The sequence below is a fragment of the Gorilla gorilla genome, chromosome 15 (assembly GCF_029281585.2).
Source record: "Gorilla gorilla gorilla isolate KB3781 chromosome 15, NHGRI_mGorGor1-v2.1_pri, whole genome shotgun sequence".
Classification (NCBI taxonomy): domain Eukaryota; kingdom Metazoa; phylum Chordata; class Mammalia; order Primates; family Hominidae; genus Gorilla; species Gorilla gorilla.
The window spans coordinates 124,595,216-124,621,723 of record NC_073239.2 but is presented as its reverse complement, the minus strand read 5'-3'; the positions used below and the strand labels follow the sequence as shown (position 1 = coordinate 124,621,723).

Genomic DNA, 26,508 nt, shown 5'->3' with positions numbered 1-26,508 from the left:
AGACAAGTCTCCATGAGCAGCAGGTGGCCAGGGACTGTGTGGGGGCTGGGGTCCTGTTTTCCCTGCAACCTGGGAAAGGCCTGATGGGCACTTGGTAGGATTCAAATCACAACCCTGGACCTCAGGTGGTGGTGTGCTTTGTGTCTGCAGTTGGAAGGTCCCACCGTCGTGCCTGTGAGTCCCTCTATCGGTGTTGAAGGGGTGGGCAGCAGGCGGGGGAGCCCCAGGCTGGCAGCTAGCAGGACCTCTCTGGTGTGAGGTCAGCACGCCAATTCCCCTGAAGTGTGGTGTCCAGCACTCTGGGCTGGGGGCTGTGGATCCTGGTCCCAGCTGTGTGGGGGCTGGAAGGCCCTGGGCAGGTCACCTGACCTCTCTGGGCCTCTGTTTCCATCACACACTGATGGGCTGAGCATCACACTGGGACTCTGGCTGTGCAACTCCTTGGCTCTGTATTTGTTCACCCAGCGTTCCTGAGGGGCCCTTGGTAGGCAGAGAAAGTTTGTGGGCTTCAGGCATGGGCCCCAAGATTCAGATAATCTCAAGCCTCCTGGGGAGTCTCACTCAGGGGAGCAGACAGGCCCACCAGCCCGGGTGATTCTTGCTCAGCTCCTGGAGGGTGGACAAGGCCCTGGACTGCCACTGATTACTCCCAAAAGGGACATCTGTGGCGGTAGTGGGACCAAGATGCCATCAGCAAGCACCCGGAGGCCCCCAGTGTGAGCCAGGGAGTGGAGGGGAGGGGAGGGGAGAGTCAGGACGTGTAGGAATGCTTGCTTTTTTCCCAAGCACAAGGGACCCTTTTCTCCACCGCAGCTGACCTGATGCTTATGCCGGGAAGGAGGAGGGGCGGGCTCCGCCCTTGAGGTCCCTCAGGAGTAGAAAGAGATCAGAGTGGGAGACTTGGGTCTGAGGTCTGAACTTCAGCCCACACCAGTTTCTCCATGGTGTTTCCATCACGTCCCCCACCTCCTGCCTCGAGCCTCACACCTTCCTAACAAACCCTCCCCTGGAGAGGAGACCCTGGGTCCACAGCACCCCGGCCCCATTGGCTTTCTCTCTCCAGGCCGTTTTAGACCACTCCCACTGCCTGGACTGCTTTTAGAAGCCCCCACTCACCCTCCATAGGCCTTACGGAAGCACCACCTCCTCCAGGAAGCCTTCCCTGACCTCCCGGCAGAGTCAACAGAGCCCACAGTACTTGCAGACTGGCCAAGCTGGTCTTGGTATTTCTCACCCCAGTTGGAATGGTTTGTTCCCAGCTTCCTGACTAGATGGGAACTCCCTGAGGGCAGGCCCTGTGTCTCATTCACCCCCAGGGCTTGTGGAATAATTGAGTGAAGCATGTGCCAATTTACCCGTCATCAGGAGCCTCCGGGAACTCTGGCAGACTTTCGGCCGGCAGGCCCGCTTCTTCCATCTGTCCAGCAGCGAAGGAGATGAGGGATGCAGTCAGGCTTTCTTGGGCTGGAGCAGCCAGTCTTCAAGGTCCCATCCTCCACCTGTCTGTCTGCTCACCACCTCCCTCCTCTGTTCCCACTGTCTGCCAAGGCACCCCCACACTCCTGTCCTCTCAACCAGGGCTGGCCTCTAGAAGGGTCTTTGCTCCCAGATGGGCGTGTCCCCTTCCCCTGGGCAGGTGCTGAGGTCTCTTTCCACCACCGGCCTCTTGGGCGCCAGAGGGCTGAGAGCCCCCCACCCCAGCTCCTTGCCCTCCCCGTCCCAGAGTGGCTGAGCCCTCCACATCCTCCGAGCGGGGACTGCAGTGGCTCTGTGTCCAAGCAGGGGTTCTGGATCTCCCCCAGTGTGGGGGCCACAGGCCTTGGTGGCTGCTGGGGAAGCCCGGGGCCGGAAGTGCTAGGCGCAGGTGGCGGCAGGGGTAGCAGTGGCGGGTGGGCATCAGTCGCTGAGCACGGCCCCTGGGAGCTCGCTGGTGAGCGTGTGCCAGGGCTCGATGCGCTTGTCCTTGTTCTTCAGGCAGTCAAACCAGTGCTTCAGGCGCTCCCCCTTGGCGTGGATGCCCAGAACCACACCACCTGCAGGAGGACAGGAGGGGCAGCTGGGGCACAGGGACCCCCAACTCCCAGGCGTGGGGCCCATGCCCCCTCCCAGGTTCTGTGCTCGAAGGCCAGCCTCTCCCACTGCCCGCTGAGTTCTGAGCATGAACAGGACCTGACCTCCATGCCACACTCTGGCCCCGTCAGGGCCCAGCCATCCTGTCTCTCTTCCACCAGGGCAGGGATAGGGGCAGGGTGCAGAGGCAGCATCAGGGGTCAAGGAATGGGGGCCTGAAGAGGGGAGAAAGGGCCAGGCAGCCCCACTATGCGCAGCCACCAGGCCCACTGGGAATTTGGGGACTCTAGGGCTCAGAGTCCAGCCCGAGGCACTGCCCATCATTGTCTCTTGTCTGTGCTCCACCACAGAGTGCTGTGTGACCCTCCCAGAACTCCTTCCATCTCTGGGTCTGTCTCTTCCTGGGGCACAAGGGTCAGGCTGGAGAAGGTCTGAGGCCCCTGACCTAGGGGCAGGTGGTCCGTGGTTCCAGCTTTCCCCATGGACCAGGAAAGAGGGGCTGTGGCCTGATCCAGGACAGGCACACAGTGAGACGGTGTTCCCACTATGCCCCCTTACCAATGAAATCATTGGATTTTCCAATGTCGTAATCCCAAACGGTGACCTCCAGGGACTTCTTGGCCAGGTCCCCATGCTTGATCTCGTAACAGAACTCCTGCTGGCAAGAAGGGAGTGTTAGGGCTGATGCCATGAGGCCTGGGCCTTGGCCGGGGGCCAGGAGGGGTATGAGGTGTAGGGAAAGAGGAGGGACGGGGGTGATCAGTGCTCAGAGTGGATGAGGGGTGGATGCTCACATGTCTCGCCCACTTCCCCCTGAGCTCCACTGGGGTCTTCAGGGCCCCTGTCCCCTCGCCCGCTTGCTCCTTGTCCCTGAGCCTGCTCTCCCCACACCCCGGGAGCCTCCTGACTGCAGAGGCACTGCACGCCCCACAGTCCTTGTCATCCTGGGCCTCTCTGGGGCCTGGCTTTGCTGACCCCTCCCTTCTCTGTGGGACCCTCCCTTCCATCCGGGGTTCCCCTCACTCTCTGGAAGCATCTTCTCGACCTCCCCTGCCTGCCTCTGGATCACTGGTGTGGCGTGGGCTCTACCCAAAGCCCCTCTGCTCTTCTTTCCTTCTTGTTCCTTGGGGGGAATCCGCATTTCCAGCCATACTTGCCGCCTTGGGCGGAAGACTTCCTGGGGCCCAAGGGTGTCTCGAGTCCCCTTGCCCCACACAGAGTTTCTCCCCATCTTTCTCACCCCCTCTTTGCCCTGTTGCCTCCATAAGAACCCAGGACTCCCCTCAACACTTCCCTCCCCCCAGCCCTACATCCGACAAGTCCTGCCAAGAGCTTTCCAGGGGTCCCCCAGCTCCCCTGTGTCTGTGGTTTGGTGCGGCCCCTCCCCACCGTCTCTGACCACCCTCCCCATCGCGCCATGACCTTTTGAAAACCCAGCCACATCCCCACTGCTGTGGGGCAGAGGAATGGCCTTCATGAAGCTTCACCAGCCCCTCACACCTCATTAAACTCCGGGTTCAGGGTTTTTTTCTTCACCGCTGTCTTATGTTTGGATTTCTTGTCCACATCTGGCCTCAGGTATCTGGAATTACATCCAATGGACAGGCAGAGGATGGGGACATGCTATGGGGTATAGATCAAGCCAGCAGGTATTCAAAGAGCTTTCTGTCCCTGGAGAGAGATTCCTGGGCCCTTCTTTTGTCCTAGTCATTGGATTTTCCCAACGCTATTTTGTGGCAAAGGCGAGACGTTGTTTTCGAGAAGCAAGTGGTCCCTTCATCCATCGCACTTCTGTTCACACACACATTCCTGAAGTTAACCCTGGGGGGCGCCCTCCATCCCCCTAGGAAAGGGGTTTTTCCTCATTTCTGGAAGTCTAATTTTCATAAAGCTCACGTTTCCCACCAGAACAGAGTTTTTAGCAGAGTTGGTCTCTTGTTCAAACTTCTTTTTTTTTTTTTTTTTTCAGATGGCTGACTGCAACCTCCACCTCCCGGGTTCAAGTGATTCTCCTGCCTCAGCCTCCAGAGTAGCTGGGACTACAGGCATGTGCCGCCATGCGCAGGTAATTTTTGTATTTTCAGTAGAGACAGGGTTTCACCATGTTGGCCAGGCTGGTCTCTAGCTCCTGACCTCAGGTGATCCACCTGCCCTGGCCTCCCAAAGTGCTGGGATTACAGGCGTGAGCCACCACCCCCGGCCTCAAGCTTCTTTTATAAAATAGCAGATTTATTGAGATATAATTCACATATCATAAAATCCATCCTTCTGAAGTGTAAAATGCAGTAGCCTTTAGTAGGCTCCCAGAGTTGTACAACCATCACCACTACCTCCATTGGAGCTTTGAGGAAGGACAAGACCTTTTGTGCAGTCACAGGGAGGCCACCTAGATGTTCTTCCCTCCACAGCCACTAAGGCCTTAGACTCTGATGCAGAACAGCTGTCTTCCTCTGAGGCTCAGAGAGGGGGAGTGACTTGCCCAAGGTCACACAGCCCGCAAGCACAAGTGTGGTGCTTGAAAGCCAGGCTCAGACTCCTTTCTCTATGACAGGGAGGTCATATGCAGGCTGGAGAAGGGGACAAGAGGTCCCCAACTTCTTTGCAAAGCTTCTCACCCTGTTCCTGCATAGATAATTGCATGACAATTGCCTTGTCCCTGCTGAATGTGCTCTGGGGTCTCTGGGGTCTCACCCATGACCAACTCCCTGGGCCTGGCACCAGGGAGCTTAACAAACATCTGTCCAGCGAATACCTGCATCCCTATGAGTGAAGCCACCGCCCAAAGACACGCCCATGTCCAGCTTAACCTGCATCCCTAGAAGTGAAGGCACCGCCCAAAGACATGCCCATGTCCAGCTTATTCTGCCCAGTTCCTCTCCAGAAAGGCTGCATGGTTGACACACAGTGCCTGAGACAAAGCTGAATGCTATCATTTAAAAACTCGTTGCTGGTTTGACAGGCAGAAAATGATATCTCATAGTTGCTTTACTTTGCATATTTTAAAATTGTGACTTTCATGGCATAAATAATACTGGTTTATTACAGAAGCACTAGAAAATGCATGTGGACAAAAGTTGGGATTAGGAGAGAGAAATGAAGACATATGTCCACACAAAAACCTGTTCATTGCAGCTTTCTACCATCACCAAAAATTGCAAACAACCACATGCCCTTCAACTGGGGAACTCATCAACAACAAACTTGTGGTTTACCCACACAATGGAAGACCACTTAGCAACAAAAAGGACCAAACTCTTGGTACATGCAACTGACAGATGAATCTCAAACGCATTCCTCCGTGTGAAAGAAGCCGGACTCACAGGGCAACACACTATCTGACTGTTTCATGGGAAAGTCTGGAAACCACAACACTATTGAGACAGAAAACAGGTGAGTGGTTGCCTGGGGCCAGGGAACTTTCTGGGGTCATATTCTCTATGTTGATTCTGGTGGTGGAAACAAGACTATACCAGCCTGGGTGATACAGCGAGACCCCATCTCTACCAAAAAATTAAAAATTAGCTGGGCATGGTGGTGCATGCCTGTAGTCCCAGCTATTCACAGTGCTGAGGTGGGAAGATGCTTGAGCCCAGGAGTTCAAGGCTGCAATGAGCTATGATTGCGCCACTGCACTTTGGCCTGGACAACAGAGCAAGACCCTGTCTCTAAAAAAAGAAAAGAAAAGAAAAACTCACTGGATATGAATGATACAGGTTGAGGATCCATTATCTGAAATGCTTGGACCAGATGTTTTGAATTTTGGATTTTTTCATATTTCGTAATCTTTGCAGTATATTTACCAGTTCAGCATCCCTAACTCAAAAATTCAAAAATCTGAAATCCCAAACGCGCCAATGAGCATTCCCTTTGAGCGTCATGTCGGTGCTTGGAATGTTTGGGGTTTTGGATTTACAGCTTTGGGACGCTCAACCTGTACCTCAATAAACCTGATTTAAAAAAAGTTTGGGGGGATTCCCCTAAGCCCGCCACCCAGAAACAGCGGATTTCCTTAGTTACTTACTATGCTCCTTGGCCATTTCTCTACGTATTGGTATTGTGTCTGCTGTGAACTGTCCTTGGCCTGTTTGGTGATGGGTGAGGAGCAGGGACAGAAGGGTCCTGCGTGCCCTGCCTTCACAAGCCCCTGGAAGGAAAGTTGTTTTGGGATCTCTGCACCCTCAGCCTGGACAACTTGTGCCCATCTGGTGACCCCTCACTCAGCCACCAGACTTCCACGACAGGCTCCAGCCTCGGCACCTTCAGCCATGGACAGTTCCGCCAGCGTTGCCCTCTGTTCTGCTATTTTCTCTACCAGAAGTGCCCTTCCCTCCTCATCTGACCACTCTGGGGAGATCCCTCAGCACCCTCCCTGAGCACACCCTACTCTGGCACAAGCCCACCCTGCAAAGCCCCTGAGGCCCACCCTGTGGCGTCTCTCCCTCCCTTGCTGTCAGGACAGTGGTCCTGGCCACCGGGGCTCACAGAGCCGCCCTGTGCCGCGTACCTCTGAGCCCTCTGCACAGTGCCTTCTGCTTGCCTGTGGCTTTGAGAAGAAACCCCTTCTGGTTATACATAAGACAGCCAGAGAAGGGAGTTGCCCAGGGTGGCACAGCACGTTGCTGCCAGTTACTGCCATTTTCGCTGGCATGAAATGGAGATAACAACAGGAGCGACAGCACAGGCTGCTGAGCGCGTCACACGCAGCCATCGCGCAGCTCAGGGATATTACGTGTAACTTGACATGTCAGCGATTGTCACAGGCACTGCTACTCCTGGGGTTTTCCATCAAACCCTCAAGAGCTGGGCCTGGGGTCAACTTCCAGCCTGGGGAAACTGGGGCAAGTATCACCAGAGATGAGCTTTATAAAAATAATGGTGCTAGCTGGGCATGGTGGCTTGCACCTGTAATCCCAGCACTTTGGGAGGCCGAGCTAGGAGGATCGTTTGAGTCCAGCAATTTGAGACCAGCCTGGCCTATACGGCAAAACCCAGTCTCTACAAAAAATACAAAAAACAACTAGCCAGGCATGGTGGTGCACACCTGTAGTCCCAGCTACTCAGGAGGCTGAGGGGGAAGGACTGCTTGAGCCCAGGAGTTTGAGGCTGCTGTGAGCTGTGATCGCATCACTGCATTCCAGCCCAGTGACAGAGTGAGTCACTGTCTCAAAAAAGAAAGGAAGAAATAAAGAAAACAAATAAAAATAATAGTGCAGACAAAAGGCCTTGACCCATCTAGCTTTGGCCCTCAGCATCAACCGCTAGATACGTCCCTCCCTTTCTTCTGGGGCACAGGCCACACTCTCTTCCAGGTCTAGGATGCAGCTGAGGGGTGCCCCTCTTACCATCTAATCTGTGCCCTTATTTCCTCTGCTTTAGTGAGGAAGAGGCCCCTGGTCCATGAAGGGGCCTTTCAGAGATGGGGACCCCTGAGGAGCCCTGAGCAGCAGCCCTCGTGTCTCACCCAGGGTGTCTGAAACAGACGTGGAGGTCTCAGGTGAGGCGTGGCTCAGATATAGGGAGTGGCCCACAGCTCGGCCTGTCTTTGAAAGGCCACGTGACCTGGCCCACGGCTGGCAGGTGGGACCCAGCTGCAGGGGTCCAGCAGCACCCACAACAGCCACCTGTGGCAGGGAGGAGCTTGTGGTACAGTGGACAGGCCCTGCCCAGATGGCCCCCCACCTGCCTGTGGAAGTTGACCAGACCATCTGTCACAGCAGGTAAGACTCTGCTTTCTGGGCAACCCAGCAGGTGACCCTGGAATTCCTGTCCATCTGGCAGGTGGGCATTGAAACTGGTTTAAAAATGTCACACCATAGGCCGGGCACAGTGGCTCACGCCTGTAATCCCAGCCCTTTGGGAGGCCAGGGTGGGTGGATCACTTGAGGTCAGGAGTTCAAGACCAGCCTGGCCAACATGGTGAAACCCCGTCTACTAAAAATACAAAAATTAGCCTGGCGTGGTGGCGCATGCCTGTAATCCCAGCTACTTGGGAAGCTGAGGGATGAGAACTGCTTGAACCTGGGAGACAGAGGTTGCAGTGAGCTGAGATCACGCCACTGCACTCCAGCCTGGGCAACAGAGTAAGACTCTGTCTCAAAAAAAAAAAAAATCACACCATTTTGGCTTCAGATTGCATATCCTCCTGCAAGGATATATACGCGTGAGATTCAAGTCAATGACAAGTCAGAAGAAAAAACACATATATACGCAAACCAGTATCCTACTGTGTGTGTCGTTTGTTGTGTTTTCGACAGCTGTCCATGTTACAATAATTCCTCTAGTTCAAATTTATTCATTTTTAACTTCATAGTACCACATTCTACACACTGCCCATGTCCCCTCAAGCTTCCCCTGGCTCCTGCAACCACAAATCTAGTCTCTGCCTCTGTGGGTTGACCTATTCTGGACACTTCATAGAAATAGAGTCCTGCAACACGTGGCCGTCTGTGTCTGGCTTCTCTCGCTTAGCATCTTGTTTTCAAGGTCCTCCCACCGTGTAGCATGCACCTGCTACACTCCTTCTTAAGGCTAATATTCCACACACCCGCTACACTCCTTCTTAGGGCTGATATTCCACACACCTGCTACACTCCTTCTTAGGGCTGATATTCCACGCACCTGCTACACTCCTTCTTAGGGCTGATATTCCACACACCTGCTACACTCCTTCTTAGGGCTGATAGTCCACGCACCTGCTACACTCCTTCTTAGGGCTGATATTCCACTGCAGGGACAGACTTCATTTGTGTATCCATTCATCAGTGGACGGACGCTTGGGGTGTTTCCACTTTTGGCTGTTGTGGATAGTGCTGCTATGAACATTCCTGCACAAGTTTTAGGATGGACATGTTTTTCTTATCTCTTGGGTATATAACTAGGAGTGGAATTGCCAGATCAAATGGTGATTCTGTGTTTAACTTTCTGAGGAACTATCAGCTGCTTCCCAAAGTGGCCATCCCATTATTGTCATATTATTTTTATTTGTTTATTATTATTTTGAGACAGTGTCTCGCTCTGTCACCCTGGCTGGAGTGCAGTGGTGTGATCTCGGGTCACTGCAATCTCCGCCTCCCAGGTTGAAGTGATTTTCCTGCCTCAGCCTCCCAAGTAGCTGGGATTACAGGCGCCCGCCACCACACCCAGCTAATTTTTTTGTTTTTAGTAGAGACGGGTTTCCCCATATTGGCCAAGCTGGTCTCAAACTCCTGACCTCAGGTGATCCGTGCGCCTTGGCCTCCCAAAGTACTGGGATTACAGGCACGAGCCACTGCACTCGGCCTAATTTATTACTATTTTTAACTGTAGAGACAAGGTCTCAGTATGTTGCCAAGGCTGGTCTCAAATTCCTGGGTTCAAGCAATCCTCTCAAGTAGTTAGGACTACAGGGACATGCCACTACACCAGGCTAATTTTTAATTTTTTTGTAGAGATGGAGGTCTCACTATGTTGCCCAGGATGGTCTCAAACTCCTAGCCTCAAGCAATCCTCCTGCCTTGGCCTCCCAAAGTGTTGGGAATGTAAGTGTAACTCACTGCACCTGCCACATACAATTTTTAAAGTGACAGAAATATGATCATGGCCATGGGAATGGTGCCCCTAGAGCTGTGCCACGAGGAGTACTGGCCTCTTCATGGTGCCAAGATGTCCCTGAGGCCTTAGTCACCTGGGTCCTTGGTGTCCCCTAGGTCAGGGCCATCCCTCTGTCATTCCCCCTCCCTGAAGCACCTGCCCCTCCTTTCTGCTGAACTAAATTCCTCCCCAAGTCTCACTTTTCCAGAGTCTCCCTGTGAGCTCACACTCATACCTACCTAGTTTCTGAAGAGCCCCGAGCACTGACGGTAGTCACTGTGGCACCTGTAGCACCCTCTCCAAAGGGTCGCCAGCTCCTGCCTGGCTCTCAGAGCTACACAGCCTCTCCTGACCAGGCTCACAGCTCCACAGCTCTGTGGCCCAGGCCACCTGGCATGGCCCCCTGAGTTAGTGTCTCTCCCCAGGCCCACCATCAGCCCTGTTGGTAGAGCTGGGTGGACTCTTATCCACATCTGTGGCCCCAGTATAGGGCTGGGCAAATGTGGGCAGTTGCAAAGGCCTGGCAGAGTTCCTCTGCATCCTCCCCCAGCCTCCTGGCTACCCCTGGCACTGGCCCCGCCTTCTGTCCCCTCCTCCGACTCATGGCCCCTCCTGGGCCCCTCAGTCACAGAGAGGCCTGGACATAGCATCAGGTGATAACTAATATCTGCATGACCCTGGGAAGCCACTCAGCTTCTCTGTCCCTCAGTTTCCCCATCTGTGAAATGGGCTGGCCATGCTTAACCCCTGGAGTTGCCAAGGTAGCCCATCAGGGAACACGGCGCCCCTGTACCTCAGGCACTCCCTGGGTGCCTGCCACCTGGGACCACAGAGCCGGCACACGGACCCCCGTCCTTGGAGGTGAAGACGTGGCAGGCGCCCCTGTACCTCAGGTACTCCCTGGGTGCCTGCCACCTGAGACCACGGAGCCGGCACATGGACCCCCATCCTTGGAGGTGAAGACGTGGCAGGCGCCCCTGTACCTCAGGTACTCCCTGGGTGCCTGCCACCTGGGACCACGGAGCTGGCACACGGACCCCCGTCCTTGGAGGTGAAGATGTGGTAGGTGGTCACATGCACGGCACACTCACGTTTTCACGTAGGGGTCCGAGTAGCCATTGGCGTCCATGGCGGCCAGGTGGGCGCACTGCACGATGCCTACCAGCAGGCCCTGCTTCTGCGAGCTGTACTTGAGGGAGATGAGGATGCGGCCCCGCTCCTCCAGGGACTTGTCTTCGGTCTTGTCCACCTGTTGGACGGGACGGTCACTCAGTCCTCACCTGCTCCCACCCCTCTCTTGGCCGTCCTTGGCCTCCTCTTCCTGAGCCCGCCCATCCAGCTGCTGCAGCCGGGCCTGGTCACGGTCCCTGGTGAGTGGCCTCACTGTGAACTCACAGCCCTTCTGTCATCTCTTCCCTCCCAAGGGCTCTTCCAGGGCTGGATCTCACCCACACCCTCCCTGTTCTTGGCTGCATGTGGCCTACGGTGGCCTTCACAGCCCAGCAAGGGCCAGCCCAGGGGTTGGCAACTGCAGCCCGGGGGCCAGATCAGGCCCGACGCCTGGCTCTGTGTGGGATGTGAGCTAAGCATGGCTCTTACCCTTATTTTAAACAATTTCTTTTTCAAAAAAATAGAGACAGGGGTCTCACTATTTTGCCCAGGCTGATCTCAAACTCCTGGGCTCAAGGGATCTTCCCACCTTGGCCTCCCAAAGTGCTGGGATTACAGACATGAGCCACCATGCCCAGCTGGTTCTTACTTTTTGGAATAGCAGAAAGAAAAATGAAATGAAAAATATTTTGTGACACATGAAAATGACATGAAATTCACACTTCAGCTTCCATTAACACCATGTTGTTGGAACGCAGCCTTGCCAGCTCCGTGATGCTTCTCTATGGCTGCTTTTGCCCTAAGGACAGAGCTGCATGGTGGCCACAGATTGCAAGGCACACAGAGCCTAACATTAGTGCTAAGCGGCCCTTCACGGGTCTGCAGCCCCCGGCCTGGCGCGCTCGGCTTCCGCGGACGGTCTTCCACCAGGTCCTCCTCACAGCCCGCCCTGACTTTCCCTTGGCTTTGAAGCCGGGTCCCACCTCCACACCTTTGTGCACCTTTAATCCACAGCTCCAGCACCCTCCTCTGACCTCCTCAGTGTTCACCGTTGATAAGTTCCTGGTCCTTCTGGGCCTGGGGGGCTTTTCTGACCCTCAGGGTGGGTTGGCCGTCCCCTCTGCGCGCCCACTGCCTCGGGTTTATCCTGTCATGGCCCGGTGTGGCCCCCTGCTTCCTCAGGGGTCTGCCCCAGCCCCTAAGTTCCTTGAAGTTGGAACTCTACCTGTAAATTTTTATTTTGACAGAGTCTGACTCTTGTCACCCAGGCTGGAGTGCAGTGGCACGATCGTGGCTCACTACAACCTCTGCCTCCCGGGTTTAAGCGATTCTCCTGCCTCAGCCTTCTGAGTAGCTGGGACTACACAGTCTAATTTTTGTATTTTTTGGTAGAGACAGGGTTTTGCCATGTCTGCCAGGCTGGTCTCGAATTCCTGACCTCAAGTGATCCACCCACCTCAGCCTCCTAAAGTGCTGGGATTACAGGTATGAGCCACCGCATCCAGATAATACCTGCGTCATCTTTAATACCTCAGCGCTGGGCAAGGGCCTGGCACTAAGGGCCCACTGGAGGCTTGTACTAGTGAAGGCAGGAATGGAGGGACAGATGGTCCCCTGTGCGTTCAACCTCATACAAGCAACTCCAGCCTGGGGGTTCAAAGAAAGGCAGAAAGGTCTGCCCATGACAATGGAGCCTGGTGGATGGAAAAGGGTCACCGTGGCCCCAGTTCCCTGAAGGTGCTTCCTGGAGCCTCTCCGGGTGCTGGATGTGGCTCCCTCAGGAGAACCCCGAAGACAGAGTTCTGGTACATTCCTCACCCTGGAGAAGCTGGGAGCCAGGTAGGGAGCCCATCCAGTGCCTTCCCTGCCTCAGCAGCTGCCAGTGCCTGCCTCTCAAGGCAGATCTCAGCTCCAGGCCTCCCCATCCCCAGCCAGCCTGATGCTTCTCCATTCCTTGCCCTCCCGAGACTACCCGGCTTCTTCCTTCTGGCTGCTGCACACCCCAAACCCTCTCTCCTAGGCCCTCAGCCCACCCAGACAAACCCAGCTTGAGCCCACTCAGACAAACCCAGCTTGAGCCCACCCACACATGCCCAGCTTGAGCCCACCCAGACACATCCAGCTTGAGCCCATGCAGACACGCCCAGCTTGAGCCCACCCAGACACGCCCAGCTTGAGCCATGCAGACACGCCCAGCTTGAGCCCACCCAGACATACCCAGCTTGAGCCCACTCAGACAAACCCAGCTTGAGCCCACACAGACATACCCAGCATGAGCCTACCCAGACACACCCAGCTTGAGCCCACCCAGACATACCCAGCTTGAGCCCACCCAGACATACCCAGCTTGAGCCCACCCAGACATACCCAGCATGAGCCTACCCAGACATACCCAGCTTGAGCCCACCCAGACATACACAGCTTGAGCCCACCCAGACATACCCAGCTTGAGCCCACCCAGACATACACAGCTTGAGCCCACCCAGACATACCCAGCATGAGCCCATGCAGACATACCCAGCTTGAGCCCACCCAGACAAACCCAGCTTGAGCCCACCCAGACATATCCAGCTTGAGCCCACTCAGACAAACCCAGCTTGAGCCCACCCACACATGCCCAGCTTGAGCCCACTCAGACAAACCCAGCTTGAGCCCACCCACACATGCCCAGCTTGAGCCCACCCAGACAAACCCAGCTTGAGCCCACCCAGACATACCCAGCTTGAGCCCACCCAGACATACCCAGCTTGAGCCCACCCAGACATACCCAGCTTGAGCCCACCCAGACATACCCAGCTTGAGCCCACCCAGACATGCCCAGCTTGAGCCCACCCACACATGCCCAGCTTGAGCCCACTCAGACAAACCCAGCTTGAGCCCACCCACACATGCCCAGCTTGAGCCCACCCAGACAAACCCAGCTTGAGCCCACCCAGACATACCCAGCTTGAGCCCACTCAGACAAACCCAGCTTGAGCCCACCCACACATGCCCAGCTTGAGCCCACTCAGACAAACCCAGCTTGAGCCCACCCACACATGCCCAGCTTGAGCCCACCCAGACAAACCCAGCTTGAGCCCACCCACACATACCCAGCTTGAGCCCACCCAGACAAACCCAGCTTGAGCCCACCCAGACATACCCAGCTTGAGCCCACCCAGACATACCCAGCTTGAGCCCACCCACACATGCCCAGCTTGAGCCCACCCAGACAAACCCAGCTTGAGCCCACCCACACATGCCCAGCTTGAGCCCACCCAGACAAACCCAGCTTGAGCCCACCCACACATACCCAGCTTGAGCCCACTCAGACAAACCCAGCTTGAGCCCACCCAGACAAACCCAGCTTGAGCCCACCCAGACATACCCAGCTTGAGCCCACCCAGACATACCCAGCTTGAGCCCACCCAGACATACCCAGCTTGAGCCCACCCAGACATACCCAGCTTGAGCCCACCCAGACACATCCAGCTTGAGCCCACCCAGACATACCCAGCTTGAGCCCACCCAGACATACCCAGCTTGAGCCATGCAGACACGCCCAGCTTGAGCCCACACGGACACGCCCAGCTTGAGCCCTGTGTCCCCCTGGATCCCCTTAGGACTCTAACAGGCTCCTCTCCTAAGCAGCCCCAGCCACCTCCTTTTGCTCACAACCGTGCCCCCTAAGCAGCCCCAGCCACCTCCTTTTGCTCACAACCGTGCCCCCCAAGCAGCCCCAGCCACCTCCTTTTGCTCACAACCGTGCCCCCCAAGCAGCCCCAGCCACCTCCTTTTGCTCACAACCGTGCCCCCTAAGCAGCCCCAGCCACCTCCTTTTGCTCACAACCGTGCCCTGCCTAACACCAAAGTGAGTCCCTCTGGCTACATCTAACCCTTTCTGGAGATGAGACTCCTGTGAGGTGAGCAGGGATGTTGAGCAGGGAAGACATACATGCCCCACCGGCCACCTTCGCCACCTCCCACGCCCAGAGCAGACATGGCTAATCGATCCTAGAATTTGCCCTGGGCTCCAATGCCACCTCAGAATCCTTTTCAACACAGTGCTCAGGCAGCCATTCCTGGTGGATCAGGCCAGGCCTGCGAGATCTCGCTATCTGCCGCTCAGGCAGAGCTTTGTGTGTGAGGGCCTCAATGCCCTGTGCTGCTTGTGTCAGTGTGTGTGGTGTGAAAATTAAACAATATAAACCAGCAGGGGCCAGGCACAGTGGCTCATGCCTGTAACCCCAGCACTTTGGGAGGCCAAGGCGGGCAGATCACCTGAGGTCAGCAGTACAGGACCAGCCTGGCCAACATGGTGAGACCCCGTCTCTACTAAAAATACAAAAATTAGCTGGGTGTGGTGGCGGGCCCCTGTAATCCCAGCTATTGGGAGGCTGAGGCAGAAGAATCACTTGAACCCGGGAGGCGGAGGTTGAAGTAAGCCGACATTGCGCCACTGCACTCCAGCCTGGGCGACATAGACTCCATCTCATTAAAAAAAAAAAAAAACCAACCAACCAGCAGGCATATTTTTAGCTCTTTTTTCAGGGGTGGGACATTGTACTTCGGGTTGTTTCATATGAAGACCACTGGGTCTTGCTCAGTATTGCCTTAAAACAGATAATGTTCACAGACTGTAAATTCTAAAACCTACCGCCAGAGGCCTGGCACAGGGGCTCATGCCTGTAATCCCAGCACTTTGGGAGGCCAAGGCAGGAGGATCACTGGAGGTCAGGAGTTTGAGACTTGCCTGGCCAACATGGCGAACCCCCGTCTCTACTAAAAATACCAAAATTAGCCAAGCGTGGTGGCGCACACCTGTAATCCCAGCACTTTGGGAGGCTGAGGCAGGTGGATCATTCAAGGTCAGGAGTTTGAGACACCTGGGCAATATGGTGAAACCCCATCTCTACCAAATATACAAAAATTAACCAGGCGTGGCGGCACACGCCTGTAGTCCCAGCTACTCGGGAGGCTGAGGCATGAGAATTGCTTGAACTCAGGAGGTAGAAGTTGCAGTGAGCAGAGATTTTGCCACTGAACTCCAGCCTGGATGACAGAGCAAGACTCAGTCTCAAAAAAATAATAATAATAAAAGTACCACCAGAATGTGGCTGTACTGCCAGGAGTGCATCCCCAGCTGCACTCCTGCGGTCACTGTGAGTCCCCGAATGGCACCAATGAGCCGGTAGCGCATCCAGCAACACCCTGATCATGGCCATGCACAGGGACGCACATGCTTTCACGAACGCACACCACACATGTGGACACACACACTGTCGCACACAGACACGTACTGACATATGCTCTTACACACAATTCACACACGAGCACACACACACACGCTGACACCCCACGTACATACCCACGTGGTTGTTTGTTTATGCCAGTGATGAAAACTCAGGAACACTAAGGCAGGGCTGGTGTTGCTTTTTTTTTTTTTTTTGAGACAGAGTCTTGCTCTTGCTCTTGTCACCCAGGCTGGAGTGCAGTGGTGCAATCTCGGCTCACTGCAACCTCCGCCTCTCAGGTTCAAGCGATTCTCCTGCCTCAGCCTCCTGAGTAGCTGGGATTACAGGCATGCACCCCCACACCCGGCTAATTTTTTTATTTTTAGCAGAGACGGGGTTTCGCCATGTTGGCCAGGCTCTCTCGAACTCTTGACCTCATGACCCACCTGCCTTGGCCTCCTAAGATGTTGCCTTTCTTAAGTGACATAGACCATGTGGAAAAACTGGGTTACCTGTGGTTAGTGACTAATAATAAAACAGGAAAAGTTATATCCATCACACAAATGTCTGAGGGGGAGAGAATGTGACAAGGAATAAAATTGGATCAAATTCTGCAAAAGTAACTGGGATTCTAGGAAGAAGCCGTGGCCTCAGGCTGACTCGCCCCCGGGGCTTGACTTGGGCTAAGCTCGAGGTGAGTCCACGTCCCCGGGCCCCACTGGGGCTGGGTACACTGGGGACAGCCACCGGGCTCTGTCCTCCCAAACTTGCCCCTTGCCCAGTCCTCTTAGGGGGACAACGTGCCATCGAGGGGACCGTGCCTCCGCCTGTGTCCTGAACACTGGGAGGCTGAGGCCCCAGGATTTCTCTTGACCCCAGTGGCACGGGGGACTCCTGGCTTCACCAGCCCTATGAACCAGGTGAAGGTGAGGCCATAGACAAGGGAGGATAGGGGAGGGAAGAGGGACATAGAGACCAAGACTCAGAGGGCGTAGCTGCTGGAGCAGGCCGGGGGCAAATCTGTTCTGACATAACGTTGAGACAAATGCCATTTCTAGGAAAGGATACTCTGCTGTCTCCTCTGCGTATCTCACAGGCACTCAGGTCTAACATGTTCCAAGCGTGCTCCTTGCACGTCCTGTCCACCCATGGTCCCTGCTGAGTCCTCTGAGCGCAGCAAACAGCCCCTCAGGCTTCAGTGGCTCAGGCCCCAAACCTTGGATCTGCCCTTCCCTCACCCAAGGACGTCCTATCTGCTGCCTGCACATCCGGTTCAGAATCAAGCCCTCCTACCGCTGCCAAGGTCAGGCCAGGGTTGTGCCCATCTCTCCCCATCTCCCCAGGCCTCCTGCCCTCTCCTCCCTCTTCTTCAAGCCATCCTGAGCCCAGGCCAGCGAGCCTGGTAAAATGTCATCCCCCGTGATCCCTCAGCTTAGCACCCTCCCGTGGCCACTCAGAGTGAAAGCCAGGGTCCTTCCTCACCTCCACCCCCTTGACTCTCCATGCTCACCTCCCTGGTCTCCCCTCCCCTCTCACTCTGCCCCTCATGAGTCCCATCACAGGCAGGAAGTTCTGCCTTCCCAGCACCTGCCACCGAGCCAGGTACACAGCAGGTGCTCAATCAATCCTCTCACCGGCAGCGGCTTCTCCAGGCAGATGCTGAAGGTCTTGGTGTGGTTGGGTTTCAGCTTCTTCAGGGGCACACGTGTCTCCCCGATGAACTCATTGTGCCGGAATTTGTCCTCGTCACACACAGAGATCCTAGCGGGGGCGGTGGTGAGGGGCACAGCCAGTGCCTCAGACGCACTGGGCATGGTGGAGATGTGCGCAGGTAGGGCCAGCCCTGGCTTCTCCTGCCCCAAGCCCTGCCCTGGTCTGGGGTGGGAGACGCACAAGATGCCTGGGCCCTGACAGGGGCAGAGTGTGGCACGATATCAGGCACTGTCGTCATGGACAAGTGTCCTCAGGTTGGAAGAGGGGACAGGAGAAGGCAGAACCAGTGCCAGGAGTAGCCAGGAGGCTGGGAGAGCCGGTTCTCTGGAGGGAACCACCTCCAGCACCCTGAGAGGCCCCAGGAAGCACCTTCAGGGGACTGGGGCCAGGGTGACCCTTTTCCACCCACCAGGCTCCATTGGCATGGGCAGACCTTTCTGCCTTTCTTCAAGCCCCCAGGCTGGAGTTGCTGGCATGAGGTTGAACCCACAGGGGACCATCTGACCCTCCAGTCCTGCCTTCATTAGGAAAAGCCGGGTGAGAGTGGGGGTTGGGGAGGGAGCAGGCGGCCTGGGGCCCTCACCCACCGCAGGGTCTTGCGGATCATGTCTTCATCTGTGATCCCGTAGTAAGTGAGGGTCTCGTTCCATGTGGGGTTCAGAGTGTTACGGAGAGTTTTTGTTCTGAGCTTATTTGCCTGGAGAAGAGAAAAATGATCTTATTAGCATCAAAGTGTGTGTCAAACAGAAAAATGGCCCCCAGAGATGGCCACATGCTCATCTTGGAGCCTGTGAATGTGTTATCAACATGGCCAAGTGGACTGAGGCTGCAGGTGGACTTAGGGTTGGTAATGAGCTGACATTAGAATAGGGAGATTATCCTAGATTGTTGGGTGGCCCAACGTGGTCACAGGGTTCTTAAAAGCAGAAGAATGGACAGAGAAGACAGTCAGGGACGTCACCAAGGAAGGGGGCCAGAGAGATGCAATGGGGCCCCCTGTGAAGGTGGAGGAAGGGGCCACAATCCCAGGAGGGCCGATGGCCTCTAGAAGCTGGAAAGAGCTAGGAAACTGTGGGCTCCCCGGGCTCCAGAAGGAATGCAGCCTTGCCGACACCTTGATTTTAGCCCAGAGAGAGACCACTGTTGGACTTCTAACCTGCAGAGCAGTCCGAGAGTAAACTCGCTGCTTTAAGCCACGAAGTTGGTGGTCATTTGTTGGCAGCAGCCATAGGAGGCTCATCCAAGGAGGACCCCACCTCCAGCCCGATGCCACGGGGTAGGTTCTGCAGGAGGCCTGTGTGGAACTGGAGTCTCCTTCCCAGGGCATTCCCTGCCTTTGTGGACCGTCCCCTCTGCCTGGAACCCATCCCGTCCTTGGGTCTGCCTCGGGGGTGGCCTCTCCGAGCTGGAATATTGCTGCCACTCCCTCCTCCTGTGCCAGCGGCTCTGAGCTCCTTGTCTGAATCGGTCTGATGCCTGCCACACCCGGCCCAGGCTGGGAGGTCAGACAGCCTGGGCTTCCAATTCCAGCTCTGTGGCAGCATCAGGTTCCCCACTGTGGAAAGAGCACAGGAATCCCTCTCTCCCATTGCTTTCAGGAGCTGTTTGTAAGGAGACTGCTCTTTATAAAACACTAGGGAAAGTCCTGGGGACTTCCTACAACTGGGCAGCCATGCACTGCCGGCTCCAGTCCCACAAATGAAGGGTCACTGAGCACACTTCCCTGGTCATACTCGCCCTTGGCCCTCACATCCCTGAGCCCTTCTTGCAGCATAAGGGCATCAAGACCCGGTGTGGGGAGCCCATTTCTTCCCCAGGAGTAGGTGGTGGGGCACTGCCATTTCTCCTACAGCCCTGCCTTCCCTAGAGAAGGGGGAAAGGCCCCTTCTGGGGTGGTCCTCCTGGGCTGCTGTGGGCCCCAGGCCTACCCATTTAGGCCCCCACGTAAACTCAGACTCTGCCCCATGAAATTAAAAATAAAACAGCACTGAAGTGTAGGATGCACAGAAGGAAGTCTAATTAAGTTCTGACTTTCCATGGCCCAAGGTCACCTTGATGCTTTTATTTAACAGCAATTTTTCTCTCTCCTGTCTGAGATGCACCTGTTGTGCTGGTGCCCTGAGCACATGTGTGGTCGGACGCTTGGGTCATCCGGCGTAGGAATGAGGGGCAGATTCTGCCCACTTCATCCCCCTTACGGAGAGTCAGGGCATCCTGTGGTCAAACACATGGGGCAGATTCTGCCCACTTCATCCCCCTTACGGAGAGTCAAGGAACAGCCCATCAACACGTTAGATGCTCTGAGAAGTCCTGTGGTACAGAAACCTGTTTAACAATGTTTCCCCATGTTATTTAACCACGGAGTCCTTTGTTTGCACCTAATAGTAACTTCCAGCTGAGAATGCTTCTTATAAAATGCTGGCCTGGAAATTCTCCTGGGGTTTCCCCAGATCAGCAGGTAGGTAACGCTGACTCGTGAGGTCCCCAGGAGGCAACAGGGTGTGGGGCAGACTGGGTGCTCTGTGTGCAGTTGAATGGTTGAGGTCCCATCAGCTTGCTTGGACTCTGAGGGGAGTGGCAGCTGTGGTCCTCCCTGGGTGCCCGCAGCCCAGTCCAGGCCCCAAAGCGAAAGGACCAGAGTGCATTGCCTGAGGTGGTGGGCGGGTGCAGCTGGTGGGCAGGCCTGGGTGGAACCCCTCACCTTACTGGCTCCTGGCAGCAGGTGCAGCTTGACGTAGGGGTCTGCCAGCCCATTGTGGTCCATTGGCTTCAGGCCCTGGGCAGAGAACAGCAAACGGTGTGAACTGGAAATCGGGGAGATGGAACTGACAGGGCCTGCAGATGCCCTTGTCCCCTGGGTCTCCTGGCTGGGTCCATTCATGGCCCGTTTCACAGAAGCCCCCGGGCCCCACACCTCCAGATGGAGGGAGTGAGGATGGCTCAATGCTGATGCAATCTCCCCTCCCCAAAACATCCTGGCCCAGGGCAGCTGTCATGGGGCCTCTGTCAGGACAGACTTTCTCTTCTCCTCATCCTGGAAGCCAGGTGGCTCCCCCTTCTCTGAGCCTCCCTCTCCACCCCGCTTTGCTCAGGCCCTGCCATCATCCTGACTCCCGTCCCCCATCTACCAAGCATGGCCTCCTGAGTGGCCACGCCCCTCACTGACCCTAAATCCACGTAACCCCGGGACACAGTCCGAGACTAGGCCCCATTTCTGGCCATATTTGTCACAACTCCCAGTCAGTCCACAGAGATCACACAAGCAGACTGGCCACAGAGGGTCCCTCCACAAGATGGCACCCCTCTCTCACTTTGGTTCTTTTAGAAAACCCAGCCACGCGTGCACAGCCAGAGGCACACAGAAGCATGGACAGAGAGGGGCTTTGCTGACCTCAGCAGGCTCTTGTCTCTGAAAATTGCATTTGTTTCCTTCTGGGATGGTGCACAGGGATGCAGGGAGGCAGCTGTGGCATCTGTGGGGGTGCAGCCGGCAACCCCAGGATAGTATTCAAAGGGCTTCTACCCAGCCAGGCCGGGGAGGCAGCTCGGCGGCTCACACCAGGCCCATCTCCAAGGGAAGGCTGGGGCTCCCTCCCAGGCCCACCCCACCTTGGTTTGACGGAGCTCTGGGGGATGCGGCAGGGGCTTCCAACCACCTACTTCCCTGCCACTGGCAAAGGGAAGAGGTTTGGGGGCCTGGCTGGCTTGGGCTCCAGGCTCAGCTCCTGTTCACCAGCTGGGAAGTGGATGAGTTACTTTGCACGCTAAGCCTCAGCTTTATCATCTGTTAAAGGGGTTGGCCGGGCACGGTGGCTCACGCCTGTAATCCCAGCGCTTGAGCCCAGGAGTTCAAGACCAGCCTGGGCAACACAGTAAGACCCTGTCTCTTCAAAAAACTAAAAAATTAGCTGGGTGGGGTGGCATGTGCCTGTGGTTCCAGCAACTAGAGAAGCTGAGGTGGGAGGATCGCTTGAACCTGGGACACGGAGGCTGCAGTGAACCATGATCGCACCACTGCACTCCAGCCTGGGTGACAGAGTGAGACCCTGTCTCAAGTTAAAAAAAAAAAAAAGGGCAGGGGTGTAATAATCCCACCTTCCTAGGGCTGGAGTGAGAGGGAGGGAGACCGTGTGGACACAGGGCCTGGCAGGCAGGGTTTGCTCCCTTCCCTGCACGCCAGGCCCCCATGAGACGCCGGAGAAGTGGCTGAGGTCTGCTGGGTGCATCTGAGCTGTGCCCTGCACTGTGGGGCTGCCTCTGGGACAGGGCCTGGCTCAGTGGCCCTACACGTGCTCAAGGTGACAAGGCTGCTCTTCCAAACCCAACTCCCTCACCCTGCCTTGCACCTCTCCCACCAAGTGCCTGAAGCGCAGAGTTCTGGGAATCTGGTGGCCCGGCCTGACCAGGCGGTGCCTGACTGCTGTGTCTTATTCTTACAGTCCTTATACATTTGTTTGTTGTAGCTTAAAATGTTTCCATTTGGGCCACGTTTCCCGACACGTTTCACTTACAAACCTCTGGGCCACCACATGTTCTGGCGTATGTCTTTCCAGTGGCTCTCGTGGTCCCACCTCCGTGCCCCGAGACACCCGTGGGAGCTAGGCTGGGTCGAGGGGCGCTGTCATGCTGGGATGGGAGGGATGCCTGCTCTGTCCTTCAGACCCCGGGACTGTGACGAGGCCCCTGCTGCTGCTCTCTACTCCTCCACCCGGCAGTTCCCTGAGCACCCTGGGCAGCCACACATTTCGCCAAAAGCAAAAGGACCAGCAGGCACTGCCTGAGGCCCTGTCACTGTGCTGCCACCAACTTCTGTGCCCAAACAGGCAGCTTCCCTGGCCCTGACCTGGGGTTCCGCCAGTGCCTCCACCTTCTGTGGGGCTGGCCTCCCATGAAGCCTGACCTCTGTCCACGGAAGGGGAAGGTGGGGAGGCTGTTTCCAGGGCAGGGAGCTGCTAGTGGGGCCCTTGGGCACATGCTCCCCAGCTTGGGAGTTGGCAAGAGACATAAACTGATCCCATGGTTTAGGGGTGGGCCTCACGGGAGGTGACGTGGTTTGGCGGTGTCCCCACCCAAATCTCATCAGGAGTTGTACTCCCATAATTCCTACAGGTTGTGGGAAGGACCCAGTGGGAGATAACCGAGTCACAAGGGGAGGTTTCTCCCAGACTGCTCTTGACGTAGTGAATACGTCTCACGAGATCTCATGGTCTGACACTGTCCTTGAGGTAGTGAATACATCTCACGAGATCTGATGGCCTGATAAGGGGAAACCCGTTTTCCTTGGCTCTCATTCTCTCTCTTGCCACCAAACATGTGAGAAGTGCCTTTCACTTTCAGCCATAACTGTGAGGTCTTCTCAGCCATGTGTAATGGCAAGTCCAATAAACCTCTTTCCTTTATAAATTACACAGTCTCAGGTATGTCTTTATCGGCAGCATGAAAATGGACTAATACAGGGGGGATGGGCGGAAGCGGCCCCGGGGGAGGCCCTGGCTGGTACTGGCACTGAGGGAACAGATGGGGGGTCTGGCTTTGAGAGGAGAGCCTCTCCCCAAAAACCTAGCCCTGCCCCGCCCTGGGCCTCTCAGAGGCTGTTGCTGGTGAAGTGTTCAGAAGAGGAGCTTTCTAGTCTGAAGTATCATTCAGCCTGAAAAGGAAGTTTTGACACGTGCTGCAATGGGGATGAAGCCTGAAGACATTCTGCGGAGTGAAAGAAGGCAGACTCAAAAGGACAGATCCCGGGGACTGCAGACTCAAAAGGACAGATACCGGGAGACTGCACTTACATGAGGTCCCTAGAATAGTCAAATCCATAGAGAAGGAAGCCAAATGGCAGCCTCCCCAGGGGCCAGGGGAGGAGGAAGGGGGAGCTGTTGTTTAATGGGCCCAGTTTAGTTTTGCAAGCTGAAGAGGGCTCTGGAGATGGGTTTCACAGCAGTGTGAAGGTGGAAGGTACTTAGCACAATTGAACTGTATGCTAAAAATGGTTGAGCGCTGAGGGAAGAAGTAAAAAAAAGTGGTTGAGGTGGGAAATGTATATCTGTGTATTTTACCACAATAAAAATAAAAAGTCTCCCAGAACTGGTAGTGCCAGGGGCCGCGTGTTAACTCATTTAATGCTCACAACAGGCATGTAGGGCAGGGACAACCAACCCTATTTACAGATGGGCAAACTGAGACTGACCCTTCTAAGGGGGGACAAGCAAGGGTGCACCCCAGGGTGTCCAGCCCCCACCCTGGCCCTCCAGAGGCCAGCCCTGCTTCAGCTCACCCACTCTGGGCCCCTCCCCACACCCCAGCCCAGAGCCCCAGCTCTTCCCCAGCCTGCACCACCCCTTCCCTACAGAACTGGATTTACACAGAGAAGGAACTGGGCCTCCCACCCCCACTTCTGATACCTGAGGGATACAGCCCAAAGTGGACACACAATTACATGTGTGCACGCACGGTACCACACATGTACACACAGAGACACACATACAGCCATGTATGCGCATACACACAAACGCACCTGGAGCTGGGAAGGGAAGGCCCTGGTGTCTGGCATGGAGAGAGGAAGGGGTGGGCTTTGGCCAGAGTGGCCTGGCAGCTGGCACCTCTCCAGTCCCCAGGCCTGGACCACCTCTACAAAGTTGGACAGAGGGAAAGGAGGAAGGGTCTAGCTTGGTCTCTACCTTGGCACAGCTGGGGTTTGACAAATGCTCAGTTCTGCTCCTAGGGGTGGGCTGGAGCCCCCGCCAGGCAGGGCTGGACATGCCCTGAGTCATAGCATGGGTGGTTCTAGAGGAGAGGGCAGGGGTGGGATGGAGCGTGCAGGCCTCTCAGTGCCCTACCAGGGCCCTGAGGCTGGCGTGGATGGCACTCACACCTACCCATGGCAGTCCACATGTGGCCCAGGCTGGGCTGGGGGACAGCCTGGGGTGGCACGCAGTAGCCTGTCCTGCTGGGTGGCCATGGTGCCAAGGACAGCCCTCGCTGCCAGGCTGGGAGGAGGGGCAGGGGGCCTGCAGGTTGGGAAGCTGGGTGGGGCTGGGCCCAGGCAGCTCTGTGGGAAGCCGCTGGATCTGAGCTGGGCTGACTCAGGCCCTTCCATGGCACTACTACGGAGACTCTACTGGCCATGCAGGCCCTTACCTTGCGAGAGAACATCAATTTTGGCACCTTCCTCCCACAGGGAGTGATGGGGTGAGGGGAAGGGAACAGGACAGTTGAGAACATGGAGCTGACACATGCTTGAGCGGCAGAGCCAGAGGGGAGCACCAGGGGCCAAGCCAGGCTGCAGAGGGCAGAACCAGGGGCCGGGCCAGGCTGCAGAGGGCAGCACCAGGGGCCGGGCCAGGCTGCAGAGGGCAGCACCAGGGGCCGGGCCAGGCTGCAGAGGGCAGCACCAGGGGCCGGGCCAGGCTGCAGAGGGCAGCACCAGGGGCCGGGCCAGGCTGCAGAGGGCAGCACCAGGGGCCGGGCCAGGCTGCAGAGGGGAGCACCAGGGGCCGGGCCAGGCTGCAGAGGGCAGCACCAGGGGCCGGGCCAGGCTGCAGAGGGCAGCACCAGGGGCCGGGCCAGGCTGCAGAGGGCAGCACCAGGGGCCGGGCCAGGCTGCAGAGGGCAGCACCAGGGGCCGGGCCAGGCTGCAGAGGGCAGCACCAGGGGCCGGGCCAGGCTGCAGAGGGCAGCACCAGGGGCCGGGCCAGGCTGCAGAGGGGAGCACCAGGGGCCGGGCCAGGCTGCAGAGGGCAGCACCAGGGGCCGGGCCAGGCTGCAGAGGGCAGCACCAGGGGCCGGGCCAGGCTGCAGAGGGGAGCACCAGCGGCCGGGCCAGGCTGCAGAGGGCAGCACCAGGGACCGGGCCAGGCTGCAGAGGGGTCCACAGGCACCCACAACCCCAGCCCACGTAGTGAGGCTCAGAGGGCCTCTGGGCTCAGGCCCTGGACACCCTGCCTGGAGTGGCATCGGCCTCCTACAGTGGCTCGGCTTCCAGGGTGCAAAGTGGGGTCCCCACTCCTCAGGGCGTCTGGGAGGCCTGGAGGCACCAGCACCCAACCCGCCCTCCCTTGGCCTGCAGGACAGACATCACCCTGCCCCTCTCTTTGCCTATCAGCAGCCCCTCCCCAGGCTCGAGGGTCCTCGGTCCAGGCCTTCATCTTCCCATTCTCATCTGTTTCTTTGCTCCCCGCAATGCCTGACTGTCCAAGGCCTTTCTTGGGGATGGGTATTCAAGAAGGTTTAAAGAAGAATTCCTTCCTGGCCCCACACCCCACACAGCGCAGACATCCAAAAGCCTGGACAGGAACCTGGGGAGTGGTGTGGTCTGGCCTCCCTGACCTAGGCCCTCTCGAGGACCCCGGGCCAGGGAATTTGGGGGCAGGCTGGCGGGGCCTACCTTGGCCTTGGTGATGGTGCAGTGGAGGGCGTTGTTCTCCTGGTCATACAGCAGGCTGAAGTCCAGCGTGCCCAGGGCGGCTGCAGACAGAGGAGGGCACAGGTCCCACCCTGGCCCCATCTTGGAGAGGCTTCGCCTGCCCCTGTGAGACCAGATGAGTCTGGCCTGGGCAGGTGCCACCGTTCCATGGCGGCTGCCACCAACCAAGCACCTGCTCTATGCCAGCCCCTCACCCATCCTCCCAGTCCCACCCAACCCTGGGAAGTCACAATAATCTCCCCACTTTCCAGAGGAGGAGCTGAGACCCAGAGAAGTCAGGTGGGTCACTCCAGTTCCCTGTCTGGCCCAGTGCGTGGCCCACCTGAGCTGGGCACCCAGCCAAAGGAGTTCCTGCCCTCCTGGTGCAACTGCCAGTCTGGGCCCTGTGCCTCAGTTTCCCTCACCTGTGAAATG

At 56.7% G+C, this 26,508-nt stretch overlaps 1 protein-coding gene across 1 annotated transcript; it reads right to left on the bottom strand.

Moving 5' to 3' along the window:
• Positions 1-724: 724 nt before the first annotated feature.
• Positions 725-26,508, bottom strand: LOC129526909 (double C2-like domain-containing protein beta; the record flags this gene model as incomplete). Its single annotated transcript, XM_063698167.1, has 9 exons — positions 725-2,033; positions 2,629-2,725; positions 3,571-3,652; positions 10,731-10,888; positions 17,597-17,723; positions 18,263-18,372; positions 20,377-20,451; positions 26,056-26,135; positions 26,499-26,508. Coding segments are annotated over 9 exons (876 nt in total), but the record flags the coding sequence as incomplete, so codon positions are not given.